Source organism: Genypterus blacodes, unplaced genomic scaffold (genome assembly GCF_046128005.1).
Source record: "Genypterus blacodes isolate CSIRO-AG114 ecotype Tasmania unplaced genomic scaffold, CSIRO-AGI_Gbla_v1 ptg000029l_1, whole genome shotgun sequence".
NCBI classification, from domain to species: Eukaryota; Metazoa; Chordata; class Actinopteri; order Ophidiiformes; family Ophidiidae; genus Genypterus; species Genypterus blacodes.
The window spans coordinates 6,432,098-6,452,100 of NW_027466842.1; the positions used below are offsets into that span (position 1 = coordinate 6,432,098).

A 20,003-nucleotide genomic window follows, 5' to 3' on the forward strand; every position below is an offset into this window, starting at 1 on the left:
CTTCACTGTCACAGCATATAGCCGCAGCTGCCTTAGCCAGGCCAGTCGCACTGTGTCCATCACAACAGGTACAGCCGATAATAAAACATTTTTTACAGGTCTTTCAGTACAACAATACGCCTCCTTGGATTTTAACTTCCTCACTTACTCCTACAGAGCCTTGCCAGCCAGCCCACATTCATACCCAGGTGCAGTGTCAGAGTGACATGGTCCAGATCTCCTGGAATGAAACAGGTGGTGTAATGAATTACACAGTTACAGTCACAGGAAACCTTGGATCTGTAGATATCCAGAGAACAACTGGAAACGCCCTGTCACTCCCTCTACCGTGTGGACAGAACTACAACGTCACTGTACAGGGAAAAGGCAACCGGTGTGACAGCATACCCAGCAGCCCTGCCTTCTTCAAAACCAGTAAAAGTCTTTTATTATAGACTGAATGCATGTGTGTGTTTCCTGTCCATCATATGTTCTAGTATTGGAAAGAAAATTAACATTATTCCTCTACTCATCAGCCCCATGTGTCCCTCGGGATGTGAGGACCTACATACAGTGTGAATCTACCATGGGCTCTGTCAGCTGGGCACCAAGCGACGGTGCTCAATCATACTCTGCTGTAGCCACCGGACATGATGGCCACACCCACAAGTGTGTTACCAACACCACCGCCTGCACTTGGCACGACCTGCACTGTGGTGAGGAGTACAGTGTTGTAGTGAGTGCAAAGTGTCACAACTGCACCAGCCTACCGAGTAACAGCTCCATCATCATCATGGGTATGTGATGTGCAAAGACCTATTTCGCATTAATTGGCATCACTCGTTGAATTAGAATGTGTATGTTTGAAGACGAGTGTGCTCATGTATCTACCATGTTTGTGTCTGACAGATCCCTGCATGCCACAGAATGTCACTGGCTCTGTGGATTGTGATATGAAAGTGGTCTCACTGACCTGGAATGGCAATAACGGGACAACACTGTATGAAATAAAAGCTCAGGCAGGGAGCGACACAATTGGACAGACCACTAATCACACCACAGCCTACTTCTCTGAGTTAAACTGTGGACAGCTCTACAGCCTGACGGTCACGCCTCACCACCAGTCTTGCCGGGGAAACTCCAGTGCGCCTGTTTCCGTAAACACATGTAGGTTACACACCTCTGATCTCTGAAAATGGTAGATGAATGATGCCAAAAAATACCATACATAAGATTAAACAAAGTAGTATAAAATGTGTTGTTTATTAACGCAAATATATCCACATTTTATTTCTTGTGTTTTCTTGCAGGGCCCTGCATGCCTACAGGCGTTTCTACCATGCAGGACTGTCTCTCTGATAATGTCATGGTAACCTGGCAGGCCAGTAATGGAACGGACAATTACATGGCAACCATGCAGACTGACAGCGGCTTAACAATTACATGCATGTCTTCCACCAACCAATGCAGCGTGCCCAACCTGGCCTGTGGGTACAACTTCTCTGTGTCAGTCACAGCTTCCAACGAACAGTGTAACACCACCAGCAACGTAACAACCAGTCTGCAGTCAGGTAAAGCTTTAAACATGGAGAAACATATCGACATAAAAGAGTTTCAATGCGTTCTTTCTATGTTATGATCAACCATTTATGTGTTCTTCCCTTATTTGCAGCGCCATGTGTTCCCACTAATGTTTCGGTGGGGATGGACTGTGCCAACAACACTGCTGTTGTCTCTTGGTCGGCCAGTCGAGGGGCTGTGCAGTACTTTGTCTCTGCTTACAGTAGTCAGGGTAACGTCACCTGTCAGACCTCTGACCTCAGCTGTGACCTTACCAGCCTCTCATGTGGCAGCCACTACACTGCTCACGTGTTGGCTATGGATGACAACTGCTCTAGCATCCACAGTCAGGCTGTGACATTTAGCTCAGGTAAGAGAAGCAACACACACAAACAAAAATGCATAAAGGTGTGAAGTGTGGCATGGACTGGCCTGCTGATAGTGGCATCTCAAAGTCGTCATCTAAAGTTAGAAAATGAGAATTTATTAAAACTCGACAGTATGGTATGCTTTTTATACTTTGTTCAAATTTACCATAATTGCTGGAAAAGTTAATTGTTCACCGAGTGGAACTGTTCATTTTCATCAAATACAGATTTTTCAAGAAAATATTAATTTATTTTGAATTAATTGTCCCTCCTATAAATTAAAATGCACCAAGCTTGCACTGCACTAAAATGGTGCTGGTTGAATGATGCAGAAAATTAGAAACAGTTAACTTATGGTGATAATATTACCCATATGGAAATCAAATATGTCTTAATTCAATAATTTGAAGTTGCTTAATCAAATGTTACTCCTTTTTCACAGCCCCCTGTACACCCCAGAATGTGAGCACACAAGTCAACTGTTCATCAAATGTCTTGATGGTTTCCTGGGATTCCCTCAGACATGCGGAGTACTTTTTGGTTTCAGTAGTTGCGGCGAACGGAGGAGGCGAGGATTCATGTAACACCACAAACACAGAGTGTTCCTTAAGAAATCTGACTTGTGGAGAGACATTCAGTGTTGAAGTCACTGCTGTCAGGGCCTCCTGCTACAGCCAGCACAGTCAGACTATTACCGTCTTAACAGGTATGAAATCTACTGCCTATATGACTGATCTCCATAATAACATATATTTAATTTCTGAAAAAACAGAGATAGTGTTGTATTTTTGTGTCTGAAGATGTTTCATTATTTCCAACATTGGATTTCTCCAGACCCTCCACTTCATACATTTATCTGTGTATACTTTGCAGCTCCATGTCAACCCCAGGGAATCAGAGGAAATCTTGATTGTGTGACTAATTCTGCTTGGATATCATGGGACGCCGCTGGAGGGGCAGAAAGTTACACTGTGACGGCTTCAGGTGGAGATGGCCACACAGCCAACTGTACCACTTCCACCAACACTACTTGTGAGGTGCAGGATCTGGCCTGTGGTGTGCTTTATAACTTCAGCGTTGTTGCTACCAACTCCAAGTGTCAGAGTCGGCCCAGTGCCTCCATGGAATTGCAGACAGGTAACAGCAAAGACCAATTCTAGATGCATACGTAGATCAATATGCTGACGACACTTTGTTACTCGAAATGCAGATTTCACTCTCGAAAATGAAATGCATGCATGTTTGTCGTTTTTAATTTGACGTTTCTTTTCCCCAGCCCCCTGTTCCCTCTCTAGCATCACAGCAGTCCCTATGTGCCATAACTCATCTATTAATGTCACCTGGAATCTCATGGGGGATGACAAAGGCAACACTTTGTATACCGCCAGAGCTGAAGCCAGCGACCGCACAATGCTGTCCTGTAACGGCACTGGAACCAGCTGCTGCCTCTATGGAGCGCAATGTGGGCTCCACTACACTGTTATGGTATCTGTATCGACAGAGCAGTGCAGCGGTCTCAGAAGTCCACCATACAAGATTAGCATGGGTATATTCAAAGTTTTGGTTTTTGTAAAGCTAAACGAGACATAAAGGTAAAATATTTCACTCCAAGATAACTTATCCAGACTTCATGACTCCCCTCAGAGCCCTGCCCACCCACGAATGTGATGGTTAATAACTCCTGTGGGGACCGTGCACTGGTGTCCTGGAGACCATCTCCAGTTGCTGAAACATACCATGTTGTCTCTACGGGTGCAGATGGACACGTGCATACTTGCAACACAAGCTACAATAACTGCAGCTTATCAGGCCTCCACTGTGGCCAGCAGTATGCTGTAGCTGTGACTGCTAGCCATGAGAACTGCTCCAGCAAGGCCAGCGACAATGTTACACTCCAAACAGGTTTGTCGTACAAAAAAGAAAACAATACACTTGGAGAAACAGGCTTTTACGTGCATTCAAGAGATCCAATATGGCTTTACACAGCAAAAAACAAAGCACTTACCTCTTTTCCTTCTGCTCAGATCCATGCCAACCTGAGGGACTCTCGGTTAAGTTTCACTGTCAAAATGAGTCTGCAGTGCTGACATGGACGCCCACAGCTAATGCAGTAGATTACATTGGCTGTGCCCAGACTGGGAATGGGAGAATGCTGTACTGCAACAGCAATGAGCCAATCTGTGCTATTGAGGGTCTTAAATGCGGAGCAACCTACAACATCTCGGTCCAGGCCTCAGATGGGACCTGCAACAGCTCCTTCAGTGACCCAGTGCCCATCACAGCAGGTGCAGGAAAAATCTTGTTGTTTTGCAGCTCAATGAATTTGTAAAAATTAAAAATAATCATTGTGCTGAAATGTTATGGTGGCGTAAATCACCTTTAAAGCAGAGTAATCCATGAACTCTTCATCTGTCTCCTTTAGTTCCATGTCCTCCAGACTCTTTGCAGGCACAGCTGTTTCCAATGGAAAATCAGATCCAGGTGATGCACTTCAGCTGGACTCAGATAAACTGCACAGATGCTGAGTATCTGCTGAGAGTGACTGGAAGTCTCCTTGGAGACAGCCAAGCTCTCTTTGATATCTCTTCCTATTGGACAACGAGGGCCTACTTTGAGATACCCGTTCCTTGTAGTTCATCCTATAATGCCACAATTACAAGTAGGAGTCCTGCTGGCATCAGTGAGGCATCTGCAGTTCTCAGCGGAACAACAGGTAGGCTGTACTTATGACATATGACGAACACAATTCTGACAACTTGGAAATATGCCGATTTGTTTCACTATTATGAAACGATAAATGAAAGCACAAACACCACAATCGGGAAAACAACCGAAGTACTGCATTAACATTCCTAAAGTAAATCAGTGTTGTGTAGTCAAATGTACTCGAATATCCATAGAAACATTTGGTATGAAATAGAAAAAAGAAAGTTAATACGAGAGTACAAATCACTATTTTGTACTATTCAGGCAGAAAATGTTTCCATCCATAAGTGCAGCTAACCACATCACCTTTATCTCCATTCACGCAGCTCCTTGTCCACCATCTTCATTGACATACAGTGGTAATAGAACTTCAGCCACTGTTTCATGGGCCGCATCTGTGTTTGCCATCACATACACGGTGTACGACATCACTGCGTCACCCAGAGCTCAAATATGCAACACGTCACTTCTGTCCTGCTCTCTGTCCAACATCGCCTCGACCAAGCTGGTGATCACAGCCAGCAACGAGGCTGGAGAGAGTGAAGCTGTGAATATCACCGGCGGTAAGACCTAGTGTGTGTGTGTGTGTTTGTGTGTGAATGGGAACAATTCAGGGAAGAAACAATTCAACACTTGAAACTTAACAAAAGGGTGTTCATATTGCAATATGTTGGGAGAATTCAACACCTTTAAGTAGTACAGATGCATCAAATCAGAACAAGCTGGGTTTAACTTAGATGATAATTATATATTTGTTATCATTATATTGTCATGCAAACAAATCAATCTGAAAATATTTTCTTCAGTACCATCATCACGTAGGAGGAGAGATGTCAGTGAAGAAATACCACAGAATGGTGAGTTAATATAACACTTTATAATGTTCATTTATTGATATTTTGCCTATGTTTTGGTTATGTCTTGTCAGGCATTATTTATTCGTCATATAAATCAACCAGGTCCTATTTCACAGCTATTGTGTTTGCTTTTCCAGTTGTAGTTCTCCCAGCACCCAACATCACCACATCACCAGCCTCGCCAAACGTCATAGTCCAGTGGTCCAAGGTAGAAGGTGCTGCCCGTTACAGCTTGGTTGCCACGGTGCAGGGCGACTCAAGCGACAGCCAGGAATACGACGTGTATGGAGAGGGAACCTTCCTCACTGACCTGAACCCAGACACCATCTACTGTATACATGTGACCGCAGTGACATCAGAGGGCACGAATGGAAGCATCTTTCAGCCTGCTTGTGTGCTCACGTACCAACAACCACAGGATCCATGATTGAGAAACTAAAGAGATTTATGAATGTCTCCCACTTGAATGTGATATGGTCAAAATGGCAGCCTTTGGTTTGACACTACTCATAATACACAACCTATAGAACCTGGGATTTGCATGTTTACTTTTCTTTTCCTTTGCCATAAACTGCACGTTTTTGTCAAGAAATACAGATTATTCACATGAAATTGATGTCTAATGTAACAGATCAAGTTAACATTTGAGCTGCTGCCTATGTAAAAAAAATAAGTAGTTTGCTGTCTGGTGATTTATTTTATATATGGGGATGTGTTCCAACTGTTGTATTTCCTTTATATTCCATCTAAGTTATGTATAAGCTAGTCTAAGTAATATATATCTAAATATATTTTAGTTAAGTATGATATCCTGATCTGGATTGTTTACTTTCTGCCATTTCTAAAAGTGTTTCTATCAAGGGAAATATTTTCAGATTTGATTGCAATAAAACCATCAAAACAGTTTGCATTCACTTTCTTTAATAAATCATCGTATTATATCCTTGACATTCCAAAATGTTTGGTTTGCGAATTGCACGTTGAACTACAAAACAGGAGAACTGGACGTGTCCTTCTTAAAAGAGTTTTATTAGAAAACAAAAATGCAACACAGCACAAGCAGGGCCAACTGAGCGTGTGGTAGAAATGACTCTCTGCAGACTGTTGACCCAGGATTAAAACATTCTCCGAAACATTATGTACAAAGCCATATACCTTCCAGGGACAAAACAATGAACCATTAAAAAAAATTCAAATTTTTCAAATTCCAAGTGAAGACTAATGACGTTCTAACAAGGAGTGGGAAAGGCGGTAAAAGATACAAAGAAAATTTACATTGGCCAACAAATTAAAGAAAAAGACAATTCCAGATGTCTGAAGGGCCGAGATTTCTTTCTTTAGCACGTGTGAAGAGACTCGACAGGTACAAAAAGGAGGGACAGATGCGGGAGACGTATTGCTTGAAGGGGACAATCACTCGACGCTCGGACTCCTCCGCCGCTCGTGTCTGTTGCGGTCGTTGCTGGACTCTTGCTGATGGTGGCTCTTTTCTTTGCTACGGCTGCGCTTGTGAGACCGCTGCTCACCGTCTCTGTCCCTGTCCCTGTCTTTGCTGTGACTGAGCTCCCTCTTCTTCTCCCCCCCGGCATCTGTCTTGCCACTCTTGTGTCTCCTCTCCCTGCTTCGACTGCGGCTCAGCCGCTTCGCCTTCCTCTCTTCTCTGTGCCTCTCCCTGTCATCTTTGTGTCTCCTCTCGTCTGTCTCCCCCTTGCTCTTCTTGTCCCTCGACCTCTCCCCGTCTGCGCCTCTGTCTTTGTGGTGATCCTTGTCCTTCCGCCTGCTTTTGTCATCTCCACCGTCCCTCTCTTTCTCTTTCTCTTTGCGTTCGCTCCGTCGCTCCCGGCTGCCGCTGCGACTTTTTCTGCGCTCTCGTCTGTCTTGGGTCTTTTCTGCGCTGCGGGAGCGCCGTTTCTCCCTGCTCCCTCTCTCCCTATCTCTGTCCCTGCCGTCCCTGCCATCCCTGCTGTCCCTGCCGTCCCTCTCCTTTCTCTGCCGGTCGCGTTCCCTCTCTAGCTCGCGGTCAAAACTGGGGCCGTGGCGATCCCGTTCCCGGTGATGGCTTCTGCTCCTTGACCGTTTGGGAGACCGCCGGGGGCTTGGAGTCCGTCTTGGGGTCCTGGAGGAAAATAATCATTAACTGTGAAAAAGTGAAAACCTGGATTTAGAATCGATAAGCCAGCCAAAGGGAGCCAGTGGAGTGCTACCTGGAGCGACGGCGTTCCCCGTCTCTTGCCGTCTCGGGGGCCTCCTCTTCCTGCACTTCCTTCTCAGGCACCTTACGAGGTCTGGCCTTCATCTGTTGATCGATGTTCTTCTGCACCGGCACTGGGATGCGGGGAAACAGGGTGGAGAACCACTCCAGCTTGGTCAGGAAGGAGCGCAGCATCTCTCCAACTGTCATCACGCAGCCGCCTCCTGCCTTTACGTCTAACTCCTGAGATCAAAGTGTGGGAAAGGGGGCCACAGAGACTGAATTAGCTCACATGAGTAACACTACAGGGACATCTAATTATTCTATAATCTTGCCTCAAATCATACACCAATTTGTGATGACCAAGTACTGAACCTTCACCTCTGTTCATCTAGCTTAATCTTTCACATCAATCAAATGTACCTGGCTTCAATTCTAATGAACACAAGATGTATAAGATGAAATGTTTGCATCATCTAAACTGTCTGAAAGTCCTTGCAGTCTGTATTTACACGGCGAGTTTTGTCCTCGTCTCCTTTCCCTTCATACATTCTTCTTAAATCCTAACCTTTTCAAAAAAGCAATTCCATTTACTCTGGATTTAAAGAGCAGAAATGGAGGGAAGGGAGAGTCAAACAACATGAGACATGTTCTCATTGTGCCGAAGGAAGAGGAGAGAGAGAGAGAGAGAGAGAAGCCTTGGCTTCCGCCTTTGCTCTTCCTTCGACACAACGTATGGTTCCAAGTCACGGGGGGAAGAAACTGCCCACAGTGTAAACACAGATCAGAGCAGGTAGGTAAGTGCACACCAGTTGAACAATAATCAGCTTGATATGGTAGAGAACAGCCGCTTTGCACTCACACACGCAAACCAACAGTGCTGAGATACAATATCCAATTCACCTGCTGCACAATGGACATCTAAAGGAAAAAACAGGGGAATTAACCAGGTGGGTAGGATTCCATATGATCAATTCAATATAATGCAACAGAACATGAAAGAAGGCCTGGTTGCACATCCGTGGGCTCAATTTGTAGCTTAACAAAAAATGAAACGGGCGTATGTGACAACATTTCATGAGTCGGATTGTTTGTCTACGTGTTTGTATACGGGAAAGATCCAATTTCCATTCAAGTCAAATTTAGTTTTGTGCAACAAGTCCTGGTAGTTATCAGAAACAGAGGGCATGCCTTGAGATCATACTGGACTACAAGATTTACTCAGCATCGTTTACTGTTCGGTACTTACCCTGATAAAAAACAGCCGCTCAGCAGTGACAAAGTAATCTAGCTACTCAGGTTTATAGGACAAAACTGGGGACAATTAAGCCAAATGAAGGCAAAGGTGAAAAATCAGCTATGAGCATCACAATGGGGGGGAAAATGCCAGCTTTTTTTTATTCTGCTATGACGTTTATGTAATAAAGAGAAAGAAACACTAAATTATTACCCGGGGTGACATACCTCCTCATCATCCAGGAAGCCATCATACCAATCTATCAAATCTGCAGGAGGCTGAGTGTACCTGTTCAGAGAAAACAAAACCATTTGGAGAGTCAAACGTCTGCGTCTGAGGAGGGAAAGGCCAACAAACCGAAAAGCAACAAAATGTCCAAATGTGACAAGTGACTCATGCTTCCGATTGACTGTATTTACCTTTCTGTACGTACCTTATGTACATGAAGCCCAGCGCTCTGATGTACGGAGAGTCGGTGTGAGTGATGAGGCCCATCAGCTGTTTGCGTGTCAGCTTGAGAGTAAACAGTTTATAGAGAAGACAGAAGGCAGTCGACACAATGCCTCCAGTCCCAACTCCACGCACCTGCCAATGGCAAAGACAGTAACTTAGTAACCACAACGTAACGACATCATCATTACTAAGAGGTGACTCACAGCTGGTGACAACAACACGATGAGCAATTGTAGTGATAATTCTACTTAACTAAGTGGTTGAAAGTATGATCCAAACTTTTACGTGGTAAAGGGGAAAAATTGGGGAATACAAAAATCACGTACTTCTGACTTACCCCTCCGCACATTCCAGTTTGACCTGCAGTTTTCCTGCTTCCTTTTTCCCACGGCTCAGCATGAGTCACCTGTACACACAATAACACATTTAGATACTTTACACAGATGGTAGCAACATCCTTCAAGACTTGCACATGTTATACCAACACCAAACAACTGGGAATCCACCTGTGCTCTAATTTACCACTTTCTTTTTGACACCAACTGGGTTTCAAGTACAAAGGACATTTTAGGGACAGTGTAGAGTCAAGCTCAAGTATGAGTATAAAGATGATAAGACCCCTAAACAGCATACAAAAAGTAGACTGTGCCATCAATACTACGATGTTACATCTTTCTCCTTGTAACATCTTAAGGAATTTAGGGGCTGCAGTTTGATTTTTTATGCTCGCCTGTTTGGACAGTAACGTGTAAAACTATGACGAAACGTATGCAAGGTAACATTAGCATGTTACACAAGAATAGAAAAGGACACAGCGTCCAATATGAAGCGGAAAAAATAATACAAACGTCAAAAGAGCGATTAACTTTTAATACCGCTGCCAGTTACGAGTTGACGCTTAACACTAAACACGTTCCTCCGCGTGAGGTTACGTAATCCATTCTCATTTCATTTGAACGAAAACGTTTGTTCAACGTAAACGGTTTAAAATTGCCGACAAGATAACCATCCAAGTGAATTAAAAGGCGGAGAGGAACTACATAACACAATACTAGAATAACGGCAGAGCAAATGGCGTAATAAGAGCTATATTTTGCAATTATATTCAACGACACAGCCCCCTTGCTAACACATTGGCCTGTGCTAGCATTGAGGTAGCGGCTACCTAACTAGCCCTGCTAATGTTACCTTGAAATAGATTTCGTCCACAACTTCATGGTAGGTTTTCAGTTCGTAAAGCTGCACTTTAAAATAGGGCGAAGACAGCACATTGGTGAGAATCATCGGGTTGAGGTTCATGGTTTTTTCGTTGCCCCACAGGGGCAAAACATTGCCATGTTTCCCTGCCGCAGGCTTGCTCACGGCCTGTGTTGGTAGCTGGTTTCCAACGTTAGCCATAGTGGCTAAATCCACGCAGCAAAGCTTAGTTAACGGTAAGAGTATTTCCGATTAGAACGCCATCAATATTTGACGGAGAACTGTCAGTAGTTAACAGAGTTGACTGTTAAGTTGTTGCCGATAAATCGTTAAACTGACGATAATAACTTCCCGCCGTCGTAAATGCTAAAGTGCTGCTGCGAGGTGGAACCGGAACCGAGCACTACAGTGGTGCAGTGAAGTGACGTCCTCACGGCCAATGGGTTCCTTTAAAAATAAAAGTTTTTCCGCATATAGTTACGAAACAATAGATTGTACAGTAAACGTTTTGCATTTCACTGCACGCAGTATTGCTATACCCAGTGAACGCAAGATCATATGCGTGATTTTGTGATGCTTTGATATTTGAGTTCTTTAAAAAACATTTAGAATTTTTCACTTTTCAGGTCGGCGTCCTAAATACAGATTTATTTGGAAGGTTCCTATTGTTCAACAGGAAGTGGTGTGGTTGAACCACAACTTTAAATTTCACAATGGATCTTTGCTACCACATCAATCATCAGCGGATAAAACATCTTAAAAATTAGAAACCTTCGTCATAATGTTTCAATGTGTTTATTTTGTCTGAACAACAGTTTGAAAAACAAAGTTACCACATTTGCACAGAATAGTAGCAAATCTTCACTTGACAAATTTGATAAATGACTAGAGATTAATCATCCATCAAAATTGTTGTCAAGTTTCCTGTTCATCTTTCCAATCTCAAATTGAATAATTGTTTAAGTTGATTTTATTTCAGCGTGCAACCAGTGCGCAACAAAGTGTGAAAAGCAGAGGATCGGGCCTTACGTGCATTACAAAGATACACATCTTTTTTTTTAAACGGTAAAATGGGCTTCACACATATGATCCTCCAATAGCTTATTGTGGCAGTAAAAAAACGTGAAGTTCAAGAGAGAGCACCAAAATCGAGAGCCAGCCTCGATCTCAGCATGTCAGCAAGATGCTTTAGCCACAACCCACTGAACCACAACAACATTCCCGTAAATAACAGTGATAAAGGGACAGAACCTATGTTTTCATTTACAGTTCAGTAATGTGTTTGCCTTGATACATAAATATAAAGCATTTATTTACCAACTGATAATGAAATAAAATTGTAGTGGTAAGAAATTATTTGGGTTCTCTCTTTCTCACACACACACACACACACACACACACACACACACACACACACACACACACACACACACACACACACACACACACACACACACACACACACACACACACCACATACAGCAAAGGTACAACATTGGTTTGTGACCAGAGCTCAATCTTTCACAGGCAATGTAGTCTAAAATATCTCTTACTTTCAACATATTAGACTGCAAAGGGCACTGTCACCTTACACACACCCCTTGGGTAATTCTCACCTTATCACTGTATCATGTATCGGAGAGAGCAAAGCAGCCTTATGGGTTGTCGTGTGATTGTCCTCTAACATAATGACCCGCATACCTCCGCATGCTAGTGAACAACTAAAAACAAATAAAAAATAATAATATTTACTCCGATTTAAAACAAATGATACCAGAATCAGAATAACTTTATCCCCACCCACTTACTTTGCAAAGTTAAATATTCAAAAAAAAAATTTTTGTATTGATCAGCTAGGCTCTACATTACGAGCATCTGGCAGACGCATTTATCCAAGGCGACTTACATTACATTACATTACCACCCTTCGCAGAGGGGGGAGCAATTGAGGGTTCGGTGCCTTGCTCAGGGGCACCTCGGCAGGGGCTCGAACCGGCGACTCTCCGGTTCCTAAGCGGAAGCTCTACCCACTATTTGACAGGCTCTAAAATGTCAAAACATAACAAATGCACTTTTCAAGTCTTCAAGCTGCATATTTTGTCTGGCCAGCATTCAAAACACCTTCTTAAACTAAAACTACTTGAAGTAGATAGAAAAGCAACAAATCTTAACTTTTGTGAAACTAGAATCAGCAAAAGGCTTAATAAAATCATTAGAAAATTGATCAAATTGCTAAATATTAATACATTTTCTGCTGATAAAGTAATGCATTGATCGGTCTCAGCAGTGGAGTACTTTTAGGGACTTTCTTTTTTAACAGCCAGAACAGCTTAAATGTCAGTTACCAGGAGTAAAACATCCCCAAGTGAGGATACAGAGGAAATACAGTACTAATCCCTTGTTATACAGTTTACATTGAACACAAAACATAACTACAGTGTGCCTATCATCTGAGTCACTAACATTATCGACTTATGTAGCCCTCAACTCCCCCTTTTGAACACTAGGGAGCTCTCCTTGTCCACACTAGCTGCGTGTCAGAAGCAGAGGAATTACATAAGAGAAACTAAATCTCCCGGAGTGAGATGAGAACAATGTCTGATGGCACCTCCACTGCTCTGTCCCATGTCTCCCACCTTCATCAGTGTAATACAGCACTGCAGGCCCATGCTCCCAAAGCCTAGGGCTTGATCACCACCTGCTCAAAGGCCCCAGCTGCTACCCTGTAAGAAAATGAATGTGTTACATGACAGGGAATGAGGGCACGTTATCTGATCTTGCTGTATACAGACACAAACTTTTCTCCACTTGATCATGTATAGAAATGATCTGCGAGGAATTTTACATTTTAACATTTTTCCAATTCCTATCATATTTTTCAGGAATGCCTTCTGTGTGGCACCCACAAGCTACAATTACATAATCACACCCACCTAGCGTGCTGGCTTCCAAGGGCTGTACTCCCACCTGGACCGACAAACAGACTGAGCCCCTCCTCTGCAATACACATAACCACACAGATCACGCACAAATAACAAATATAGCTAATCGGTGTAAACAGGATGGCTGTGAAAATGGCTCAGGCGCATTCCAGGAATTCTAAAAATAAATGACGACGATTACGTCACTTTGTATGTGCCCCTGTTTGTCAGCTGGTGAGACAGCTGACGTACCATACAACCACAAATACTTCATCTGATGTGAGGGTCCAGAAGTTCAAAAACTGACAAAAATGTACCTCAGGTGTCAGTAATCAGGGACAAAGCGTCCATTACTTCACTGCAGAAAAACAGTGAGGAAAATTGGGTTGTGACAATGTGAGCATGTCCACTAATGAGAAGTAGTAGTAGATACCCATAACCTCTCTCAATAACAAATACAGTAAACCTGTACTTTAAAGTAAATACATGGTCCACTTTGAACTTTACTTGAAATATGAACTTGATACTTGAACATTCTGCCTTTAAGCTTAGTGGCCCACTATTAATACACAATATGAAAAGAAGTATGTAAAACCACAATGTCAAAATTCAAAATCCCAATCCCAACTTTTACTTTTTTATATATATATAAATATATATATATATATATATATATAAATATTTACGTTGTCATGTTGTCAGATTTCAGGAAGATTTAACTTCTGATCAGACTTAGAAAGGTGAATCTTGTCACAGTAAGGTTTTATAGAGAAACAATAAGAGTTACAATATACTGTAATTACCAACCAGCCCCAGCTGACATTAATCTCAAATACAGAATATGCTCCTTAATCAATATGCTTAGTTAAATGTATGATTTTGCACACACACCCTCTGCACTGGAGTCCAGGAAGTCATGGCTGAAATCCTGGCTCTGGAGGATTTTCTCTATGATGTCATCTGCATCCACCCTGGTGGCATCAACTCTCTTCAACTGGTTCTCCATTGAGTTCTGCTTTACTGGATGTCTAATGGAAGAGCAAGAGGAAGGTGGAATATGACAAACTGTGTGCTGTTACCTGTCCAGTGATATCAGACTTTATGACGTGGACTGGAATTCACACACCACAAGCACATTGTGAATGAGAGGTTCCCTAGTGTGCCTGTGTAACTCGTATTACCTTGGAGCCTTGGCAGGGGTGGAGGGGTGTTCGAGTGGGTGGACATAGGTGACAAAGCCAGGGGGAGTGAACCTGCTCTCCCTCTCTCCTTTCTCCCCGTGTTGCTCACCGGGCTCCAGGATGCTGCCAATCCCTGTGGAGGTGGAATCTTCTGACGGAGTCCTCCGATGACTCAGTTCGGTTAAACTGGAGCACCGCGAGTGATTTGAGCTGTAACCTGTGAGGGCACACGACACTATGTGAAAGGAGTCGTGATGATTGGTGTGAATGGTGCTGTAGTAATTTGTCACTGTCTCTCCGTGTGGTACCTGAGATTTTAGACTGCTGACTAGCATAGCTAGCTGTTCTAGAGTGACCAGTGACCAGCTCCTCTGGGACTGATGGAGACTTTCCTAGAGTGTCTAAGTGGAAGAAACGTGAAATTAATCTAGTATTCATCAATAAAAAAAGGAGAAACAGCGGTTTTAAAGACAGAGTCTACTCTAGGCTATTACATACCAGTGAGTAAGTGGGATTCATGCATGTCCCCTCCCTTTCTGTCCTCATGGAGACACTCTGCTTCTGTCTGAGAGTATTCCAGCTTCATGGCTGTCGATGGGGGACTGCATCAAGAGAAGTAGATGACAGTTTACTTGGAATCAGATTTAAGAGCCTAAAGTATCACCAAGCCTTGAAAAAGGGTTAGGGTTAGGGTTAGTTACGAGTAATGAGTAACATCATGATCACATCATCCAGTTCATAGACCTAGATTTTGGATGCGAAAACACAGCTGCCAGATCTGCTTTATCTTTAATTTTGCCATTATGTTGAAATGTTCTGTCTTAATCTCTACACATAAAGAGGAATCTTTTGGATAGCAGCTCTCATAGACTTCAGATCTGTCAGTAGAGGGAACTAAGTGTTGAGAATTACTGGGAACTGTGAATGTACAACACCTGTATTTGGACTTGGTACTCATTAAGAATACCAAATAGGCCATGAAAGCCATTCTTATCTCAGCGCCTTCAAAGTCTGATTATTAAACAAACAGATTCAAACACACCTATTAGTTATACTTTACACTTACTAGACATTAGGAATATCTTGTAACTGAAATATTGTCTTAAAACAAGACTAGTAATAAAGAGTAATTTGAGTTTGAGTAATCTGTGACGGATAACAGTTCAACTAAAAGACATTTAACTGCTTTAGCAAGCAATAAGCAAAGTCATGAGCCATATCCGGCTTAGGGTGTTATTTTTCACACAGGAAACCCTGTTCATCTGAGCGAGATACTATCTTAAACTCAAAAATGTGTGTGGCTTGTCAGACAAATGGTGACGGCTGTGAGAAGTAGACCAACGTCATCTGAAGGCTTTCCACTGAGCTCTGTCTGTTGATCCACCACCACACAATGAATAAGACTACGTAAGAAGAATGACTAAGCTCAAGTTTATACTTTAGACGTCTCCTAGGCAGCAGCGTGTTTGATCACAATCTGACACAGGAGTGGAACAAAGAGGAATTCAGAGAAAGCCTGGCAGAGGAAGGTGAGCGTGTGACTAGACACACACGGTGAAGGCTTTGCCAGGAGTGTGTGTGTTCATATGTCATCATGTCCTGAGAGACAAACTGCTCAACATGCAAGTCACTGGGCTGAGCTGATCCCATATGAGCTGTTGCTTACTATTAAGGTTCGGCAGTTTTATGTCTGGGTGAGGTATTTGTTTCTCACTGATAAGATTGTGTTACAATCTCATCGAAAAAATTACACTTGATAGATCTAAAACTTTGCGGGTGTCAGTAATGCCAGACAGTTTTTCGGTTTGCAGACAGGATGTGATGAGAACACTTTCCTCTGTGGTTGAGGCTCTGAGCAGACTGTGGGGAGGCTAGATGAAGTCTCATGCACCTTACGGATGTAGTAATAGCAGAAGTATAAAATGTTGAGTCTAAGCTTCAAATTCCTATTAATTCCTAATACGTTCGGATTTTAAGGATGAGTGAAAAGCATAATTGGACTCTTACGTTTTAAAACAGGGATCTCCAGACATGAGCTGTGTGGTGATGATAACCTGGAACAGAGAAGAGAAGAGAAGAGAAGAGAAGAGAAGAGAAGAGAAGAGAAGAGAAGAGAAGAGAAGAGAAGAGAAGAGAAGAGAAGAGAAGAGAAGAGAAGAGAAGAGCAATGATGTTAGTCCACGTTCCTTCAAGTGTAACTTTCTACTGTCGCTAATGTGATTTTGGATAATGTAAGCAGATTCTAGGTGCGCGGATCAGGAAGAACCGGTATTCCCCGGGCACAGTTTGCAGAGCTCAGGCTCAAACATGCCAAGACTTAAGATATTACATTTGTGCCATACTTACACCTTCCTGGTATTTGTTTCCCACATTCAGTGTTTACTGGTGACTTGTTCCTATCAAATCAGTTGAGGCTTTGCAATTGGGGATCTGTGGGAAGCTTCTTTGCCGTACCTTTAGGATTGAGTTGTCCTGTCTGGTGTTCTTGGTGTCGTATCCCTCGAGGAGGCAGCGGCGCGTCGTGCTGCCTGACCCGGCAAACTCGGACAGGTTCAAGTCAGCAAAGCCCAGCTGCAACAGGGTTACAAGAGATCAACCAGTCTGAACTAATTTGACCCCAGTTCAGACTTCAAATTTAGACTAAACTGAATCGTGCAGATAAATGCCCAGTCAGCATTAAGGATCTATTTGCACAAGGACGATCATCCTAACCTAAAGCTACATCTGATGTAATCCTTGCTGTAGACACGCAAGACAACATAATTGTCAGAGTTCTTAACCGACTCGTCAATAACAGTTATTATTTAACATAACAAAGGTTTCCATTGACTGATTTTTCAATGAGTAACAAAAGCCGGAAACTGGCAACGAAAACATTCTTACTGAACACACCTCACAGAAAAGGGCACCTCCAAGGGCATTTAGAGGCCAGCTGATATCATGATAATCCTACTAATTTGATGATAAGAATGTTCTGACAGATCTTATGCAGATAAGCTACTGAGTACACAACAAATGAAACGCAGGCTTCAAAAGAGAAATATTACCTTTGCAAATGTCTTTCCACCTTTCAATTCCTGAAATGACAACACAGATGATTTCAGAACTGCACTCAGTTGCTCTGTGTATGTGTGTTTTGGGATACTGATGTGTAATAAACCTGTCCTACTGTACCTTACGCACAGACACCCGGCACAGGCAGGGATCTAGGACACCTGTCCCTGCGTTGGCACTCATCTTGCACAAGAAAGAGAATCTCTTCTTCCAGCGCACACAGTTTGCTTGGACTGGTTCCCTGCAAGAGAAACCCATTAAAGACAAACGTCACCAATCTTCACCTAAATAAAGTGAAGGGACGTGTATGCTTGACAGGGGTAAATGTACAGAGTGGACATTTTGTCCAGAAATTACCCATAAATCATTAGCAGAGGTTGTGTACACACCTTAAACAAAACTAACAATAAGCGCAGATTGGACAAAAAGGAAACGTGGTGCCTGCAGTGAGTTAACGCTAAGAATAGAGTGTGTAAATATGTTTTTAACAAATAAAGGCAGTTGCCATGACAAAATTTAGGACAACTGTTAACATTACACATCTTTTTTTCCAGAGTGACTCATTTCAGAGCTACAAGCGGTTAGGCTCTGACTCAAGCAGATTCACTTTCTACAATACTCCACATGCTTCTGTGTAAAGAATGGAAATTCAGTATTTAGTCACCACATATATTACACAAGCTATAACAACCTGCTATAAAAACAGACATCAAATACACAATTGTACACAGTGGATCTATATAGCAACAACAATAGCATCGACGCAATAATAACAATTATTTCCATGATCTTATTCGCTTATCACTATATTCAATCGAAGTGATTGACTTCATTCCATGGCATTCTAATCACTGTACATCTCAGATCTGGTCCTTTGCATGATCACAGACAGGACGGAACTCTGGTTACGGTGTGAGTCTCACATCCTGCCTGTACAAGAGCAACTGTCAACGGTGCGTTTCACCGGGAAAGCAGAACGACAGAAGTTAAACAAGGGAAAGGTTATAGTTAACCAGAACCTGAAAGCATGGAGGGACAACTGATTTGACGCGATTCCAACTCAATTCTAACTTGTAACTTCTAGGCTGCTGCTATTAATAGTCCGCCTTCTTACCGAGACGACTCCTTGGTAAAGCCTCCGTCCAGCAGCCTGACTTTACAAAACAACACGCCGTTCACGAAGGGAACCGACGAAAGCTCCTCCAGGTCAAAATCCACCTTGAATTTGAATCTCTTCTTCTTCATTAGAATGAAAGACATGGTAACGCGTCCCCCAACGAGTGCGATTGTCCCAAAGCAGAGACTGACAGCTGGACTGTCCCCGCCGCTCACTCAGCTGTTCCGATCCGCCGCACACTGCTCCAAAGTTCAAACCTCCTCTTCCCACCCACTCAAACCTGTTATGGCTGACGTGAAAGAACCGCGCCGGTTCATTGGGAGCTGCTGCGTGAAACAAGACTGATGTCATCTGTGTTGAATAGGCTTTTACCATTATGGCAACAGCGCGCCGGAGGGGTGGCCAGGGGGGCCACGTCTCGTAGGTCTGAGGTGGAGCCATTGGAGAGTTTACAAGAGAGGAGTGTGTTTGGTTTCGAACATGGCTGAACCTGCAGACAACGTGGTCACCATGAATTCAGATGAATTTTACTACACTTCCATTTAAATGATTTTTCTAACTTTAGAGAAATAATTATGTGATGAAACGCTGTATTGATGAGAAATACTGCACTGAAAAGTCAAAATTTGTGTAATTTGATGCTGAGTGAGTTTGACTTTTCAAAACAAACAGCATGGCAGAGAGACACAGTTGGACAGTAAAGGAGACAAGAGGTTTTCTGTGGAAATGGAATTACAGGTATTACATTACATTTCAGGAACTAGAGAGAGAGAGCAGATTAATAATGGCTGCAGTGAGCTGTGGCATATTATTTGGCGTATAGCGAAAGTGCTTCAACAATGTAGCTGATCTGAGGTGAAAACTTGGCGACTGTAAATATTTTCTTGACCACAACACAAGGAACAAGGAAAAAGATGGAGGTGTAATTGAATACATGTGGGCATTGAAGCATATAACAGGATTCTGTGCGTAAAAGCTTACATATATATGGTTCAATGACCTGACAACACTCCTGTGAGATAATCATGTAAAAAGAGAAGTGGGCATTGAAATGCAAAGGCATTGAAGCATATAACAGGATTCTGTTTATTTATCTAATGCAGATATTTCAAGAATAAACTGAAGGTACTGAACAGGAGGTGAAACTAACCACACAGTCCTTCGAGCGTAAAAGCTTACATA

The 20,003-nt window shown here is 42.8% G+C and overlaps 2 protein-coding genes across 7 annotated transcripts; both read right to left on the reverse strand.

The window, feature by feature from the left end:
- Nucleotides 1-6,478: 6,478 nt before the first annotated feature.
- On the reverse strand, nt 6,479-10,967 carry prpf38b (pre-mRNA processing factor 38B). 6 transcript variants are annotated; one of them, XM_076144722.1, is made up of 7 exons: nt 10,540-10,619; nt 9,678-9,757; nt 9,332-9,483; nt 9,112-9,186; nt 8,524-8,582; nt 7,675-7,904; nt 6,479-7,586 (listed from the first exon to the last, which is right to left on the reverse strand). In XM_076144722.1, the coding sequence occupies exons 4-7, from the start codon at nt 9,149-9,151 to the stop codon at nt 6,884-6,886; spliced, it is 1,032 nt and encodes a 343-aa protein (XP_076000837.1). In that variant the 5' UTR covers nt 9,152-9,186; nt 9,332-9,483; nt 9,678-9,757; nt 10,540-10,619; the 3' UTR covers nt 6,479-6,883. The 6 variants fall into 6 exon arrangements, with proteins under 6 accessions (XP_076000837.1, XP_076000835.1, XP_076000836.1 ...); XM_076144720.1 differs by lacking the exon at nt 8,524-8,582 and having other exon boundaries at nt 9,126-9,186; nt 9,689-9,757; nt 10,540-10,967; XM_076144721.1 differs by lacking the exon at nt 8,524-8,582 and having other exon boundaries at nt 9,126-9,186.
- Nucleotides 10,968-12,873: 1,906 nt separating this feature from the next.
- LOC142994240 (EEIG family member 2-like) lies at nt 12,874-19,177 on the reverse strand. Its single transcript, XM_076144986.1, has 11 exons — nt 18,819-19,177; nt 17,825-17,945; nt 17,698-17,727; nt 17,105-17,221; nt 16,658-16,704; nt 15,149-15,252; nt 14,959-15,051; nt 14,651-14,867; nt 14,361-14,497; nt 13,482-13,545; nt 12,874-13,271 (listed from the first exon to the last, which is right to left on the reverse strand). Exons 1-11 carry the CDS (start codon nt 18,962-18,964, stop codon nt 13,229-13,231), a joined length of 1,119 nt encoding a protein of 372 aa, XP_076001101.1. The 5' UTR covers nt 18,965-19,177; the 3' UTR covers nt 12,874-13,228.
- Nucleotides 19,178-20,003: the final 826 nt, after the last annotated feature.